General features: G+C 38.4%; 1 protein-coding gene across 25 annotated transcripts in view; it reads right to left on the bottom strand.

Annotated features, from left to right (window-relative positions):
• Positions 1-18,128, bottom strand: part of picalma (phosphatidylinositol binding clathrin assembly protein a) — a 175,234-nt gene continuing 157,106 nt past the window's right edge. For 21 of the 25 annotated variants that reach the window (XM_069890923.1, XM_069890925.1, XM_069890927.1 and 18 more), the window contains 4 exons: positions 13,052-13,111; positions 9,986-10,090; positions 2,251-2,353; positions 1-1,456 (listed from right to left, as the gene is read on the bottom strand). In XM_069890923.1, the coding sequence (XP_069747024.1) occupies positions 2,261-2,353; positions 9,986-10,090; positions 13,052-13,111 (258 nt within the window). In that variant the 3' untranslated portion in view covers positions 1-1,456; positions 2,251-2,260. The remainder of the gene's footprint in view (positions 1,457-2,250; positions 2,354-9,985; positions 10,091-13,051; positions 13,112-18,128) is intronic. The other 4 variants (XM_069890918.1, XM_069890919.1, XM_069890936.1 and 1 more) reach the window with 2 other exon arrangements.

Genomic DNA, 18,128 nt, shown 5'->3' with positions numbered 1-18,128 from the left:
TTACCTATAACAGCTTAATTCTTTTATTAAATAATGCAGAGTTGTTATATCCATGCACAGGATCTTTTGTAATCAAGATGATGTAACTTGGACCTAGCTGGTAACAAAATTTCAGTGAAAGCTGCTCTTTATTTGAAAATCCAATTTTCTCCTACATACAGTTTTCTTTTAAACAAAATATATTCTGCAAAGACAATGCAGCAAAATTTTGCTAAGTTCATGTACTGAATTGCCTTAAGCTCAAACTATCCTTCACACTACTGATGTGGACAGAATTTATGTTATATACAATGAAGCACCGATCAACAGTGCTTTACTGTGTTACTTTTCAACTTTGCTCTACTTTGTTAAAAAAAAATCTACGCAGAAACTATTCCCTCATATCCAACTATGTGTAAACAGATCTTCTCAGAACCAATGAAGACACCATGTGTGGACATTTAAACAATTTTTTCTAGTGTTCTGAGATCTCCAAACAACTTGGAGTCCAATAGAGGTAGAGGATCCTTGTGAACTGAAGGCAATTCCTTACATTTTAGAAAGGCAGCATCAAACTTGGGTGTAAAATAATGATACACTGAGCATGGAGCAATAAAAATGGCCTTCCCATTTATGCTAATGCCAAAATACAAATACCGTGCTTTGCATGTCAATAATTGTTCCCTCACAAACTCCTAGGCACAGAATTAACTACATTGATTAATACATTTTCATTCTAAATCCCATATAAACGCAAGATTTTGTTCTGCCTACAAATAATTGTACTAGGAATAATTAAACTGATTTGTAGAATTAGTGCTTCATCTTTCAATTAACTGTATTTTTCATCCGATTGATGAATCGTGCACAACTATATTAATCCTCACAGGAAGCATCTGATGCAATATTGTTACTTAATCTGACAGTCATAAATAAATATAATACACAAGGAATGTCTACTGCAAAACTTGAATAAAGTGTAAAATTATGAATTAATAATTTTAGCAAGATTGTGAAAAAAATTGGTGAACAGAAGTTTACATAATTTACTGCTGTTTTTCAAAGAATACCTCACCAATTCTGATAATTTACATTCCAGCAGTTGTTTCATAATTATATATCCTACTTGTTTTTCAAGCCACCATTTTAAAATTAATAGAGGTTTTACTCAACAATGGAACAAAAGGTTGTTGTACTATGGAGCACAATTGGTTTCACCAATTAAAATCCTAATCAAATCGGTCATCAACCCATCAAAAGCCTTTCCTTCTGCTGCTGAAGTTTGTCCATCAACATTTTCTTTCTAATAAATGTTCTATCTTGATCATTTTGCCATCTTGTTTTATGTCCGTACTGAGGTCATACTTATGGAAGATAGTTTCACAACAGCGAGTATTTTGCATGAAGAATAAAGATTTGCTGCTCAGCACTCATCTTCTCAGAATCTATCCATTTGATATCACTACATAAATTGCATCTGAAAACAAAAACAAAAAGAAAATAGCTCATTACTATCAAGCAAGAACCATTTGGCAAATTTTGCCTTGCTGTTCAAAAATCTTGTTTGTTTAAAAAGTACAGTTCCTCCCAAAAGAACAACTCGCAAAATTACTTTTTCCATTCCAACTCAATTTAAATTCAGATTATTTTGATCCAAATAGTAACATAGACTAGTTTTCTCATTTTTCTCTTCTTTCACAAAGTTTTTTTTGACATTTTGTGAAACAATGGAATGAGGAAAAAAAAAGCTACAAAAGATCCAAGAATACAAGATGATTAAACATTCCATTTTCCAAATGGTCAAATTTTATTTTACATATGATGGGTTTGTCAAAGATCCCACTGATAATCGATGGAGTACAAATGACACCATCATGCATGTTTGAAAACAAATTCACTGTTTTATGGAGTACATTTGTTTGATGCTTTTTATGAGGACAGAAAATTAACTTTTATGGTGGAAAATTTAACAAAGACATGCTTAAACTGGCGTACAGGACCCATTTATGGCTGAAATTGTTGCCATGGTATTAACTCCACGGAAAAAAGGTTGTGCAATAATCTGTGCATGCACTATTTATGAAAGAAAATCAACATTACATATGGCCACAAAGCACAATTACATCACAATATCCCATGCAATAAGGGCACTGGCAGGATAATTAAGGATTTCAGCAAACTTTCAACAGCAATTCTAATGCAGCAGCCTCGTTGACTATTTTAGAGACTGTCCTGTAGCATACACAAACATACACATCACACCATGAATACCTTGTCTGTTCTACAAGAAGTCCTTGAGAGAGAGCTCTGCAAATGGATCCTTTCCGGGAGCTCTAGGAGGACTTTGACTAGAAGGACTTGAGGCTGCAGACAACTAGTTCAGAAAGTGAAGAGAGTGAAAGCAGAAAATGCGAAGAACACAGGAAATCAGTGACAACAATGCAGAAAACTCATTGCCACTTTATGAATATTTGCAAGGGCTTAACTTTTGCATCAGTATATTTTTTAAGATAATGGTGTTTAAGGAAAGAGCTTTAGCAGCTGAGAAGTTACTTCTTAATAAGAATGTTTATAATAACAAAGGTGTTAGCACAGAAATGGCTAGCTTAAATTCATCCAAACATTGTTCCAAACAAAATGTTAAGTTTTACTTTCCTGAAACAAAGAGATTCTTAAATTTAGCAATTGAATGACATGGTGTTTTTATGTTTATTTAATAAAAATGTATTATGTATATCTAACAAGTTTAAGAGAGGCATTTACACAAAATGTTAATGATAGTATTATTAATGGATATCATGCCTCTCACCATGGGAATGGATGACAGAGAATCAAAATTTGAACAGAGACCGGAAAACTAAAATCAAATGTGGCTCATCTTTCAGAACAGAGAAATAAAACTGGTCAGAAGGAAGAAAATAAAGCAGGAAAGTTATGAAGAACATTCTCAGCAAATAATCATTTGTTGATTCAATTTACAAACAATATCTGTTTTGTTTGAGTGGTTTTAAAACAGAACACAAAAACAAAATCTGCACTGCACCTTTAGCAAACCTCCAAGAGATTCATAGAAGTATGTGACAAAAACAGCATTAGACATGAGTGGGCATAATTGGGAGGAGAGTAGCTGGGGCATTCAGCAACCAACAAAGAGAAATAAAAATTAGTTAAGACGCAAGAGGAAAACGGATAGTCATTGTGATGGAGGGTACGGAATGTGAGGGAACAGATTGAGGAATGATGTGGAATGAGTAGCAAATGTATGGAATTTATCTGGGAAGCCTGAAGTCATGTTTATGGTCATCTAATTAATTGTTTAACTGAAGGTGAGACACACTCTGTAAAAATGGCTCTTCTGAAATGGAGCGAGATAGTACCACAGGAGAATGAACTACAGTACAAATCCGATTATCCAAAATGGTCAGACCAGACCTATTTCAGGTAACTGAATTTTTTGGATAACTGGTCATTATTTAAAAACAACCCAGTAGCAACAGCGAATCACTTGTATCAATGTTTAAACAACAAGAGAAGGCTTTTTAGGCATTAAAATAAAGTTTAATTCTCACCAAAAAATGCTGGCTGTCACCAATCCCCGACGCGTCCCCAACACCGCGGCCAATCCCCAAGACCTCCCAACTGCCACTGCCGATCCCTGGCACAACCCACCGTTGCCGCTGATCCCCAGGGAGACTTCCTGGGCTGGTGGAACACTCACTGGCGAGTCGGCGGACTTCTGTCTCCCCATGGGCTTGTTCCATTAAGGGCTGTTCAGCTTCATGTCCTGGTTCTTGATGTTGGAGCCTGATACTGACCCAGTCTTTGCCTGCACACACTTCCCCCTCCCAACTGTCACCACTGATCCCTGACATGTCACCACTGATCCCTGACATGTCACCACTGATCCCTGACATGTCCCCACCGCTGCTGCCGATCCCTTGGAGGCTTCCTGGGCCGGTGGAACACTCACTGGTAAGTTGACAGGCTCCTGTCTCCCCGTGGGCTCGTTCCGGCATGGGCTATTCCGGCTTTGCATCCTGGTTCCCAATGTTGGAGCCTGACACAGTCCCAGTCTTTGACTGCGCACACTCCCCCTCCCAACCACTGCCGGCAATCGACACCTTGTCACCAATGTCCTGCTCCTGCCTGGGAGCCTGAGGTCCCTGCTCCTGCCCAGGAGGCACTCTCCTTGATAACGTCGGGACAAGGGATTCTTCCAACCGCTTGCAGCTGGGAGGTAGTGGCACACAGTTTGAGAGGGAGAGATGGAGAGAAAAGTCAATAGGGGTCGGTAAAGAAGAAATGCAAAGAGAGGGGGAGGGAGTTACCTGAAATGAGGACAATCGACATTCTAAGCTAATGTGAATTTTTTTCAGCCTGTGATGTCATTTCTGGGTCCAAAAAATTTCAGATAATCTGAGTTGCAATGTATTTACAACAAGGAGTAGCAAGGGAAACTGAATAATCACATATTTACTGGAATTGATTTGTTGAAATATAAAATACTGCAGATGATAAAAATTCAATAAAATAAAATAATGAACCGAGTTTTGTCCAGAGATGTGACCTAACTTGCTGAGTATCCCCAGCATTTAAATTTTTTTTTACTGTATATCTGTTATTTTGGTAGAATGAAGACCATTCAAATTGAATGCTTGCATTGAGATGAATTCCTCCCTTGACTGCTTACCAGGATTCAAGAAAATATTTTTAGATCATTTGGTTGGTTCTTGGCAATATTTAGGATTCTGGAAAAAATGATGGACAGCACAAGTACTTGGTGAAACAAACCTGTGAACTATTACGCATGATCTTAGCCAAAAGGCCGAGAAGCAATACCTGTGAACTATTACACATGATCTTAGCCAAAAGGTCGAGAAGCAATACCTGTGAACTATTACACATGATTTTAGCCAAAAGGTCGAGAAGCAATACCTATGAACTATTTATTAATTTTAAAAATTCATTGAGCATCTTGATATTAGTTTGGAAATAAAGGTGTTCTCAAAGAACATTTGCAATATTATTTCTGACAACCTTTGGGAAAGCTCATACCTCCATTCTCAGTGCCACATTTTCTATTAATGACCAGCCTTCATTATTATCTCATTATCAATTTCTTGATTCACTCTTTATAGGTGCCTTTTACACATTTTTCCTACAAAATTATCAAACTTTGCCAAACAGACAGTCCCCCACGAGATTCAACATTCTGTCCAGAGAATGCAGAATTTACTACAGTAAAGCACTCTTATTAGTCTCCATTTTCAAATCTCCAGCAAAACACATGGACAATTCTGTAACTCAACAAGCATGACAAGCAAGCTTTGTGCTAATTACAACACAATTCTTATAAGAGGTTAAACTAAAATTCAAATTTTAAATAAAATAATGATCAATTGTTATTAAATCGCAGTAGGCTGTATATTTTTGTAAAAACACAATAGTGCTTTATTTGGAAAAACTCAATTCATGGTCATGGTTAAGATTTTTGAAATAACTTATTCCTACACTAATATGCCTTATAACTTTCAACAAAGCTGAAGTGTGACCATACTGTTAGAATATTCTTAAATGGAACTGTGTGGGATTTTACCTCAAAGTAAGCCAAAATACATCACAGTATGATCACAGTATGATCATAGCTTTGTAATTCAAGCAAATGACCCACTTAGGCAGAAAAAAAATGACTTCGACTCTGAAATGCACTCTCCATTATTAAACCAGGCAATAATTCCGGTGAGGGGATTGGGAGATTAATTTCGACTGAACCAATATTAAACACAAGTTTCAAAATAAACAATTAACACCCAGTGAACACAAAGCAGTCAGCTGCTAACTAAACTTCATGCAATTATAATTCCTTCATCATCCATCTATCAATAACGCTAATTTCATCAATGGTCAACTCCAGTTAAAGTTACCCATATTGCTTTGAGGTTATTGGAACGTCTTAGAAAATAAGAAAATATCACTTTATAGGATGCCCCACTAGCCACTGCCATGAGCCAGGCCCAGAAAAGCTAACAATAAGCAAAGTCTTAAGTGATCTTGCAAAACTGATCATCATCTGTGACTCCATTTCAAACACGACATCCGAACAAATACATTACTAGCCTCATAGACTATTCAATTAATCTCTCACCTAGCACAGAAATCATATACTGAAAAGCCTGTTCCTGTGCTCTACTGTTCTTTGTTTTATATACCTAGATTTTTTTTATTCAGAATTCATGGCTAATATCCCTCATCTTAAAAATTTGTGCATAATTAAACATGGCCATAATCAAGGCGGGTCGCCAGAATCTACACTTCATTGGAAGGTTGAGTAGACTTGGTATGTCACCAAAGACTCTTGCAAATTTCTAAAGTGGACCATGGAGAGCATTCTGACTTATTGCATCACTGTCTTGTATGTCGGTGCCAATGCACAGGACAAGCAAAGGCTAGAGAGTTGTGAACTCAGCAAGCGCATCATGGGCATTTGTCTTCACTCCATTAAGGACATCTACAAGAGCCAGTGTCTCCAAAAAAAGCAGCCTCTATCACCACCCAGGCCATGCCCTCTTCACTCTGCTACTATCAGGAAAAAGGAACTGGAGCCTGAAAATCAGCACCCAAAGACACAAGGACAGCTTTTCCCCCTCTGCCATCAGATTTCAGAATTGGCAATTAAACACAGACACTACTTCACTTTTTCTCTTCTTTTGCACGAGTTTATTTACTTAAAAAAAGGTAATTTATAGCAATTTTCACACCTTTAATGCTACTGGAAAACAATAAATTTTGTGACACATGTGCATGACAATAGATTCTGAAACCTGTGCATGTTGCTCTGCCTGAATTACAGGAACACATTTCTTGAAAGTATTTTCATAAACTGCTTTATTATCCACCTGTCAGAGACCAGGTCATGTGGCAACCAGTAAACAATATTAGATGATTTGCTATTCAGAATGCTGGGTTTGCAAAGCAAAGGTTGAAACCAGCATCCTTATCTACTTTCCATAATCAATGGCAGAAAATATTCATTAATGAAGCAGCAGGAATGTACACACTTCAAGGAATAACTCCTTCTGCATTGAAATACCCAAGAATTTAAATTTAGGTTGAAATATCATGTCAACAATGAAGACCCACAGTTATTTTTCTCACTCGAGTTTGTAGGCTCAGGTGCTGACATGCATTGTTTATGAAAGCTATATCATGGAGATGTACCACGAAGGGTATAAATACTCTGCAACGAGCAGAATAGGTAAGATAATCATTCTTTGGAATGAATCAATAAAATTACTTCCCCTCACAAAATTAAGGTAAACATTACATTGGATGATGCCCAATGAAATGCCTAATGCATTGGCGATCCCATTAGAAAATCCGTGTTCAATACAAAGGTGCATGCAGGAATGCAGCACCAAAGTAGATTAAGGCTTCAAGCAGAGCTCATCTCCCATTTTTTCTGGTCAAACTCCATGATGGCAGATGTTAGTTTAATGACAACTTAAGCAACAGCTATCGAAAAGAGGGTTGCCCTGCTAGGCTAGTCAGAAACACATATGGGCAGCCTTCTTGAATTTGTACTGTTAACACTGCACAGAATTCATAGGATTGAGACAATTTTGCATTCCTTTTAAAAGAAATTCTGAAATTTCACCCCAGGGTCGCAGCAACATCACTGATTTTTGAAGATGTTGTCTTCTGTCCAACAAGATCATTCATCCTTCAAACATTGACGTTATGTATGTACTTTTTGCAGTTCCAGGTCAGAAATTGTGCACACAACAGAATGGATTTTGGGCATTTCCTGATAAAAGGCTCAAGCCTGAAACAGCAGTTTTGTACTTTTGCTATATAAATCATGGTGTCTACAGATTTTCATGTTTTACAATGGATTTTGGGTCAGGGTTGTTCAAGAATTGACATCACTTTCAATAAACTTCCTCATAGAGTTCACAATCTTGCAAAAACAATGCTGCTGCTGCTGTGGTAGCACTGCAGTGAAACATATCCACTGACAGCCCTGCTGCGGACACCTACCCTCCCCGCTGCCTGATAGACCCTGGCATGGGACTACGGAGCTGGGGCGGCCGACGGAGGACTACGGGGCTCACGCACGCACACAAAATCCCGCTAAATTTAAAAAGTGAGAGCTTTCGATAAGTCAGGATTCTCGGGGACGGCCGCCCCAGCCCCGTACTCCCCCGCCGGCCGCCCCATCCCCGTACTCACCCCCCCCAGCCCCGTTCCCCCAGCCCTGTAACTCTCCCCCCACCCTGTTCCGTACTCTCCCGCCAGCTGCCCCAGCCCCGTACTCCTACCCCGGCTGCCCCAGCCCTGCAGTCCCACGCAGGGGGGCTTCAGGCAGCGGGGAGGGGACTGTCAGGCAGTGGGAGGTGAGCCATCAGACTGCTGCCCCTGGTCGGAGCTGGCGTTTGCTCTGTGGCCCCTCTTCCCGCTTCTGATCTTTCAGATGGCAGAACACCTCTTTCAGCGCCGCCACCTGAACGTCTCTTCACAGACACTTGCAGCCTGCACCGGAGCCGCATTCTCCATGCAATTCCACCTGAAAGCGGCTAAAGTTTCAAACACAAGTTCTCAGCTTGAATTCTCTTCTTCAATGAAACCCTGAGTTGAAGAGAATTGCATGAAACCCTGGCAGTGGCCAGTACTGTAGTAAAAGATTGCTGGAGTATTCAGCATTGCAGTTTCTGATGCTGAATGGACCAGGTTAGAAACAGAAGTTCCAAGCTAACCCTGCATCAGATGTTATTGCATACATCGACTGACTTTATCGTGGGAAGAGCAAGGGCGAAAAATACATTTACTGTTTTTAGTTTCGTTGTGCTCAGTTGCTGATCTATTGCCAATTTTATAAAGTTTTAATGGTATTTCAAAAGAAAAATTCATTTCAAATGCACTTTTAAAAAAATCTTCAATTGTTTCTACAAATCTCTTCTGGTTTTCAGTTATAAAAATAAAACTCAATTTCAATTAGAAGGGATTATGACGAGACCACAGCCACACGCTAAAGAAAAGCAAAATCCCAAACCCTGCCAGTAAATCAGGAAACCCACACTGTACCATATCCATCCTCCAATTCTGGCCTCAGCACCACCACTCCTCCTCAAAGATGGATTCTCAGATCCATTATATGGAGTATTATCCCATCCCACATTTTTTCAGCAAGTTCCAAGAACCAAGACTGCTTATTACACAGTAAGAAATGAAGCATACATTGTTTATTTATTTGCTTAAATGGATAAACCCATAGAATTTCAAAATAAGCTAATCAGAAGAAAATCTGAATGCTACAAAATAAAAATGAAATTAAGATCTAAGTCATCAAAAAAATGTCCAATGAAATGTGCAATTTTGCAGCTAACTTTAAACTGCCTCACTATGAAAAGTTGCAGAACTTTGTCACGTGTACTTCCTTTGCTATTTCAAAGTCATGGACAAACTCAATATACAGGTACACAATCCTTTATCCGGAACCCTTGGGGGACAGTGTATCCTGAATTTTGGATTTTTCCGGATTTCAGAAAGCCAGATTTAAATCCACCTGATTTGTGCTGCCGTATCCAACCCCATCCCCTTCCAGTTGCGCTGCCGGTCTCCCGCCCGCCCGACTCGCACTGCCGATCTCCCGCCCGCCCGACTCGCACTGCCGATCTCCCACCCGCCCGACTCGCGCTGCCGATCTCCCGCCCGCCCGACTCGCGTTGCCGATCTCCTGCCTGCCCGACTCGCGCTGCCGATCTCCCGCCCGCCCGACTCACGTTGCCGGTCTCTCTCCCCACTTGCCAGATTTTGGAGCTTTCCGGATTTTCGATATCCAGATAAAGGATTGCGTACCATTAAAAATAATATATATATAAAATGTTTCTTTACATCTGTTCAACCTTCGTAAAATATCAATGGGATGACCATTATATAACTGCTAAACAAATAGCCAAATGCATCAATCCAGTGGATCGACTTTTTTAATTACACAAAAATAGAATACCTGGGCACCAGGTCCAGAGCTGAAGGGGTTAGATGGTCTCATGACTGGCTGGGTGTACATCATTGTTGGTTGGGTCATCAAAGGCATAGTTCCCATTGGAGGTGGCTGGAGAAGTCAAAAAATTCAAAAATTATAGTTCAAATAAAAGATTCCACGTACTGTAAATAGTGACACCCCCTCTCCCTCTCCCCCCCCCCACCACATTACAGCCATTCAGATAATGAAAATGCACCTTTAGATAATTCACAAATCACTATCCAGCTGCTTGAGCTACAGAATAAATTGTCCTCTTGTGGAATTTATGTGGAAAACACTATTTTTTTCCACATTTTTGAAACATACATAGATGGCACCATTTTGTAATTTGAAAAATTGGATACAGACTATTTACTTGGAACACAGTCACTACCTGTCATGCACAAGGCACTTTTACTTCAAGCATTTACATTTTACATTACTTATGGTTTAAGTTTTACAAAATTTACAAAGTACTCCACAACCACACTCAACACTAGTGATCCTCAAGGGTGCGTTGTCAGTCCCCTACTATACTCCCTCTACAGCCATAACTGTTCATCTAAACATCATCCCTACTCCATCTTCAAATTTATCAACAAAACCATAGTGTGGAACAGGTATCAAATAACAATGAGAAGGAATACAGGATAGAAACTTAAAGTCTAGTGCAAATCACAAACTTGTTGGAGAAACTCAGAAGACCATACAGAATCTGTAGAAAGTAAAAGACAATCAATGTTTCGGTCCTGAGCCTTTCAACAGGAATCTGTGTCTGGTGACATGGTACCAAGATTGAAGCCTCTTTTTCAACATCAGTAAGACAAAGAAGTTGATCATCAACTTCAGGAGAGGGGGCAGAGTCTACACCTCTGTCCACATTAATTGCAATGAAGTCAAAAGAGTAGGTACTTTAAGTTCTTAAGAATAATATCTCTCATGTCCTGACCCGGAAGAAGCACATTGATATGAGACCCAAAGTGCATCCACAACACTACTTTCTCAGAGGACTAGAAAAGTTTGGTATGCCTCTGCCCCTCAACAGGTGCACTGTCAAAAGCCTAGTTGCTGGATGCTTCACAGCATAGTTTGGGATATGCTCTGCTAAAATTTGGAAGCTACAAAAGATAATAAATGCTGCTCAGAACATAATGCAAAATTCCCTCCGATCCACAGATTCCAATTACATCTCCTGCAGCTTAGAAAATAGAAAAGGCAGCCAACATACTGAATGTCCCATCACACCCCAGACCTGCTCTCTTCTCCCTCCTCCCATCGGGGGAATGCATGAGAGTGTGAATGCACACTCAACAGACTTATTGATAAGTTTCTTCCTTAATATTGAATGAATCCCAAAAATGCAGCCATTTATTGGTGCCCAATTGATCTTTCTTTTCACTGTAATACTATGCTCTGTAAATTGTATTCTTTACATGATTGTAATGGTAGAGGCAACCATGTGATCTGTTTGTAGAAGAAACCTTCTTAGTGTACTGGATATGGAGACAAATAAGCAAACAAACTTATTAGATTTGGTTTTGAAAGCTTCACTTATTTATTCACTCCTTCAGTAATCCATCCAATAGTTCCCAATAATTAAAATATATTTTGTACTATTTTGTTGAATATTATAGGAAGGTTCTTGATATCCCACCAATTTTCTCAGGAATCAGAATGTGGATATTTAAAGAAAGGACATGTACAAAAAAATTCTTGAAGATCATGAAAGGTTAGTGACCTGATTATGTGACATATTATATTTTATATTGTATATAGATAGGTTTTAAAGGAGATAAATTGTGGCAGGTTTTTTTAGTGTAGGTCACATACAAACACTTCAAAACAGATCTCATTTAAAATGCCAGAGCTCTGCTCAAGACAGACAGTCCAGGCTCCAGGTGCCTTTGCAAAAACTCTGAAGAATGCCTATAAGGACTTCACATGTAAGTGTTCATTGGAATGCTGTGGAGTGATGGATTATTGTTTTGGAAAGCAACAGATGGACAAACTTGGGAGATTGGGTCCAGAGCTGCTGTTTTCAGAGGGTCATGTGGTTATCTATGTGTGTGTGTGAGAGAGAGAGAGAGAGAGAGAGAGAGAGAGAGAGAGAGAGAGAGAGAGAGAGAGAGAGAGAGAGAGTGAGAGAGAGAGAGAGAGAAGAAAAGCCCCATTTTGAAAATGAGTTGTGAGTTCTTAGTTCAGCCTGGGCAAAGCCCTTGAGGTCCATACAAGAGGAGATGGCTGGCTGTATAATGTTTCACTTGATATAAGCGAAACAGAAAAGGAACTCTGTGGTGACCTGAAAGAAAGAGGTTATCACCTGGAAAACCCTGATTGGGCAAGTTTCTTTGGCAAGACACTGAAGTAGCTGATCTAAAGAAATCAGTTGTGGGTGTCCAACGAGCAACAAATCTCTCTCTGAAAACCGACAAGAACCTTGCTGATCGGTAACCATTTACCTTTCAAGCACCAAAGCCTGGTGAAATTCATAAATGTTAAATTCTGTGCACAATATAAGAAGTGCCCGATACCAGTGAACTTGGAGGAGTGAGAAATTAGATTGGACTGTAAATCAAAGAACTTTTCTGAACTTGCATATACATTACATACACGTGTGCTTAGAATTAGAAGGGGGATAGCTTAAGTTAATAGTAACAAGTTAAAGTTTGATCCTTTTTAATGTTTAAAGATAATTAAAAGCAACTTTTGTTTAAGTAACTATATGTCTTGGTGAATTTCTATTGCTGCTGGGTTTTGGGATCCTCTGGGCCCATAACATTTATGATAGTTAAAAGCAGCTTCCACCTGAAAATAATTGCCCTTTTATATTAGGTAGGCAGAGCAATTTGAATACAATGATTATTGTAAAGCTTTTGGCAAACACAGGCACATTAGAGGAACCACTAAAAATTGAGAATCAACATCTTAAGATGGGGTGTGTTTTGAATGAGTTACGTAGTGAGGTGAGTTACTTTTTATATATCTGTGCAGATATATAAAAAAATGTTTACACAATAAGAAAATAAATGAAAAAAGTTTAAAAGTACTTACCATGCCATATCCCATCACTGCTGTTGGCGTTGTGGCTGGGTAAGCCATAATTGGAGGAGCCTACGTCAGAATCATTTAATTACAATGTAGTAAGGTGACTTAACCACAACTACAAATAAACCACTTTTAAACCAAAGACAACACATTATGTCATTATCTGATCAAATACTGCATCCTTTGCTAAATAGCACAGTGTATAGAAGATATGGGTGTGTTAATTTTGCATTTTCTCAAAGCTACCCAAAATAAGAAGAAATTTACATAAAATTTGCAATGATTCAGTCAATTATCTTCAACAAAGAATGGAATCCAAGGTAATACAATACTACTGGTTAAATCATAACTAGAATGTGATTTTTAAAATATATTTCACACAAACTCGAATTTGGAAAAGCATTGCAGAAACTCCATTTTTTAAAAATAAACATAGGATTAGAATCACTAAATAGATACATCACTCATCGGCTGAGCTACTCGACCCAGATCATAGATGCAATTTAATTTTTTCCAACCGTGATCGTAGGGATTAAAATGTGTTTCATGCTCGCCACTTATCTGTGTTTCTTTTTGTTTAACATATTTTAATACTATCTCCTACCAACATCTTTGCTTCAGGGTCATAGTTAGTTTTCTCTACTTGCTTGGGAGATAAAGAGTTTAGTTTTTATTCTGTGGATTGGATGGTAAGAGGATATTCCAACATTTTTCTATTGACCATTTAACAACTTATAATGTTAACAATGTTTAATATCATTTAATAAACTTTGGAAAACTCAACTTTAGCACAAATTTGGTTGAAAGAGTCATAGACAACAACATTTTCTTAGCATCCAAGCAACTAATAATAGAAAGTAGTCGCTACAAATAAAGCAATAGAATGTTGGAAATTGGATTGGATTAATTGGGCTCTGATTAGAGCATTTTGAACTCAATTATTAACAGCAGCATCAAGGCCATCGTAAATGGTAAGCCTTACTTAGGGATTCCTTCTGTGTTTTCATTGCACGTTTGGAACACAGTTGGAGTTACTGCTGCTTGATTGGTTTTTGATTCGGGAGTTATTGTTGTGCAAGTTTGCTGCCTAAGCACAGCAGTTAGCTGGATGGATGAGTGATATGGCCACTGCTGCTGAATCTGTTGCCCCTGAGGAGCGACATATCAAGGAGATGAAGGTCCCAGAACTGAGAGAAGAACTGTAACAGTGGCACTTAAATAAAAGTAGAGCAAAAGCTGTTTTCTTTACAAGACTCAAAGAAGCAAGAGAAGCAGAGAAGGTTTTGGCTGCTGAGAATACAAACCCCACAAAACTACTGCAAAAAACATCAACAGAATCGAAGATCAGCCACTTGAAAATGTCTGAAGGTGTGTCCCACAAGATGGTGATGTGGAGGATAAGCAATACAAACTTGAGAAAAAGTTAGATTGACATAAAGGATGAAATACGACCCGAAGATAGTGTGTCAAATGCTTGAAGTAGGAGAAGCAAAAGAAGTTCTTCTCGATCAAGCTATAGAGTTTCCTGTACTTCAAGTACTGCATCTGCACATTTAAAGGTTCAGGCTGAAGTTGCTACTCTTGTTGCAGAACAAGAATAGTTTCAAAACAAATCAGGAGGATCAGCTAAGGAAGAAAAGGGAGCAGCTATGGAGGGAGGAGGACCAGCTATGGATGGAAGAGTAGCAGAGAACGGAGCTGCAGGAGGATCAGCTCAGGAAGAAAAGAGAGGAAATGAAGTTGAAAAAAACCCTTGCTGTTGCTAAGACTAAAATGAAGAAACTAACAACCTCAAAGGGACCTGATGTTCTAAGTAATTTATCTAAAATGTCTAATGTTATGGAGTCACGTTTTGAGGAAGGACAACAGAAAAAGGAAATATTTAATACTAAGGCAAAGCTTAGGAAGGTTTTCTCAACAGGACCAATTACCAAAATCTGTCTTTTATTACAAGAGGCAGAAAGTTTTGATACTGGACTTTGATTTTTTTTATTTTTACCCAGTTAAGCTGTTTGATTATTTTCTTTTTGATAATTATTATTTTTAAACATCACAATTAGGGGCCAGTATTGTAGGGGTTAAAATGTGTTTCATGCTTGCCACTCCTTTGTGGTTTTTTTTTTTGTTTAACTTTTTTTTAATGCCGTCTCCTAGCAACATCTTTGCTCAGTCATAACTAGGTTTCACTGCTTACTTGGGAATAGAGTTTAGTTTTTGTTCTGCGGAAAGGATGGCAAGAGGATCCTCCGACATTTTCCATTGGCCTTTTAATGATATAATAATGTTAAGTGTTTAATATCATTTAATAAACTTTGGAAAACTCAACTTTACACGAATTTGTTTGAACAAGTGATAGACAACAACATTCTCTCAGTATCCAAGCGACTATAATGGAAAGTAGTCGGTATAATGACAGTGTGTGCCAGGAAGTTTAAAAAACAAGCAGGAAAAACCTACTTGAACTTCCCCATGTCAATTTACCTGTCATAGTCCATGTCAGCATGGTAGGAGTGACTTCAAACCATGTGCAGAAAAAGTTCCATGATGCTGGGAACATAATACAGCATTGTATAGAATTCCCTGTGCAAGATTAACAGCAGACCTTATTCCTCAAAATGGAGCTGAAATCTGGGCTACTAGCAACAGAACTGCAATTCAATGCATCTATACCTTTTATCTCACCCTACCACAAACATACACGTCAGGATTAACTTTGCTTGTATTCAGAAACAAAGCATGCCACAACCTGATGAACCCAATAATGAGATGCCAATTTGGTAAAGCTTCACGATGGTATGGCAACATGTTATAGATGTAGGTAAGTAATTCCTGAACTAACAAATCAAAATGAGCATCTCCAGATTTGACACATTCAGTTTTACAAATGGACGAGCATACCAGTTGCGGCTACACAGCACCAGAGACCTGGGTTTAATCCTGACCATTATACTATATTTTTAGTTTCCTTGAGAACTCCAATTTCCTCCTCCATTACAGAAGAGCTGACTGATAGATTGTCTATTGTAAATTGGCCCTTGGGTGACAGGACAAGCAGGTGAATTAATGGGCACGTGAGAAAGGTTATAGACAAAATGGGTGACTAAGAATGACAGGAATGCTCAGAATTAACACTGATAGTTATTTTATCACGAGAAAACGAGGAAGTTTCATTTCTAGCTCCACACACAATGAGTGAGCTCCTACAAAAGATGACATTTTAAGGACATCCATGACACTTCATGGATGATCCACTCATTTCTGCTCCAGAGGACCCCATCATTCCAAAATAAATGCAATGGATTCTGCATGAAATTAAGAAAAAGACAAAAAAAAGTGGCTAGAGAAAGGGCTATTAGCCCCTGACAACATCCCAGTGTAATGCTGAAATGTATGCCAAAAATAGCTGCCCAGCCGTCTTCATACGCCATGACACTCAGATCTAACCAACAAAATGAAGAATTGCTCAAGTATGCACTTGTCCAAATATCTCAACTTCAGTCAAGTTTGTTTATTTACAATAGTCAGCCAATTATTTTAGGGAACATTAATGAGGTAGCACTTGTACACTAAACTGACTGATGTTCAAGCTAAGTTCATCTAGGACCATCTGGATGAAGAGCTATTATCACTTTTGTTCAATTATTAACAAATGAAGCCAAACTCCAGATGTGTAATGGGAACATCTACCCATAGATCACATGTCAGAATGAGATCAAGAAATTTAAATCAATATTGTGGCAGTCATTAACCATATTTTACAAGCTCTGGAATGACCAGAGTTCAAACCAAGGTCTAAACTCCTGCCTTTAATGTTTAATAACACTAACATCAGATTCTGCTTCTTCTTGGAGTGAATAATGACCAAACTTTAATGAAACCAGATTCTTCATTTGTTAATAAACTAGATCAGAGCACCAATAACATCTCTTACTCTCTGAAGTCTTTGCACTGTGTAGAGTGTGCACATTATGGAACACTTTCTACTTCCCTCAATGAGAGTAATGCCGATGGAGTATAATGCTATCTGAGAACAAGCAGCTCTCTTATTCCATTATCGCCATCAATATTTGCTCCTCCACTGCAACCTCATGCCCATCTCAAACTTCACATTTCTGTACAAAGTCATAGAAGTCGGAGATGGACCAATAATACCAGGACAACACTGGAGACATTTTTTTTGCAAAAGAGCTGATTACAGCCAGATGAAATGTCCCATGAAACCTCATGTTCAACAAGAAACATTGCAGCTTCCAAAAGAAACTCATGAACTCTTGTATCTGAAAAGACAAGGGAAACAGGGCCATAGGTGCACTAACCAGGCTGGTCCTCTTCAAATTATACATCATCCTAAGTGGGAAATATTTCACTACTTACACAGGAAAAAAAAAGTGCAATTCCCTGACACTACTGCATGGGCTGTAGTGATTTAAGACATCTCAAAAGGCAATCAAGTTCATCAAATGCTGGAATTTTGGGGAACACCAGGATTCCACAAACAAATAGGAAGTTTGTATTGGTTATTACTAAATTACAGTAAAATTAACAAGAATTTCAGGGAAGCAAGATACACCAATCCAAAAATTCCTCAAGATTTCACAGCAGCAGTTTGATTAAACAATTGTGGAACAAAAAATTTACAGTATGAACAATTGCACATATATTTATTGCTTATTAAAAATAAACTGCAATAGAATGTCACGAAAAGCTTTGCGGCTCCGACAATAGCTTATGGGAACATTTTACTTTGAATAATTCGATAATCATTTCTTATCAGCAATCTCAAATGAATTTAATAATTGGGCAGGTGATGAAATGCAATTCAATTTTCACCCTCTCCTGCAGGTGTAATGTTCTCTTTTCACAGAAAGATTTGCTTGAATGAATGAAATGATTCCATTTCCTATTTATATTTTCTTCATGAAAAAGTACAACTATCTTTCCCCGACCGTACCATCACCATAGTACCAATAATGGACAGGACATGATCCTGGAACTGTGCCATGTTGTTTATTGACTTGGGTGACAATACAAATGTTTTGAAAACATTGGGGAAACCAGAAATGCTATTAAACATTTATTGGAC

Source organism: Narcine bancroftii, chromosome 7 (genome assembly GCF_036971445.1).
Source record: "Narcine bancroftii isolate sNarBan1 chromosome 7, sNarBan1.hap1, whole genome shotgun sequence".
NCBI lineage: Eukaryota > Metazoa > Chordata > Chondrichthyes > Torpediniformes > Narcinidae > Narcine > Narcine bancroftii.
This window is presented reverse-complemented; position numbering and strand designations above follow the sequence as displayed.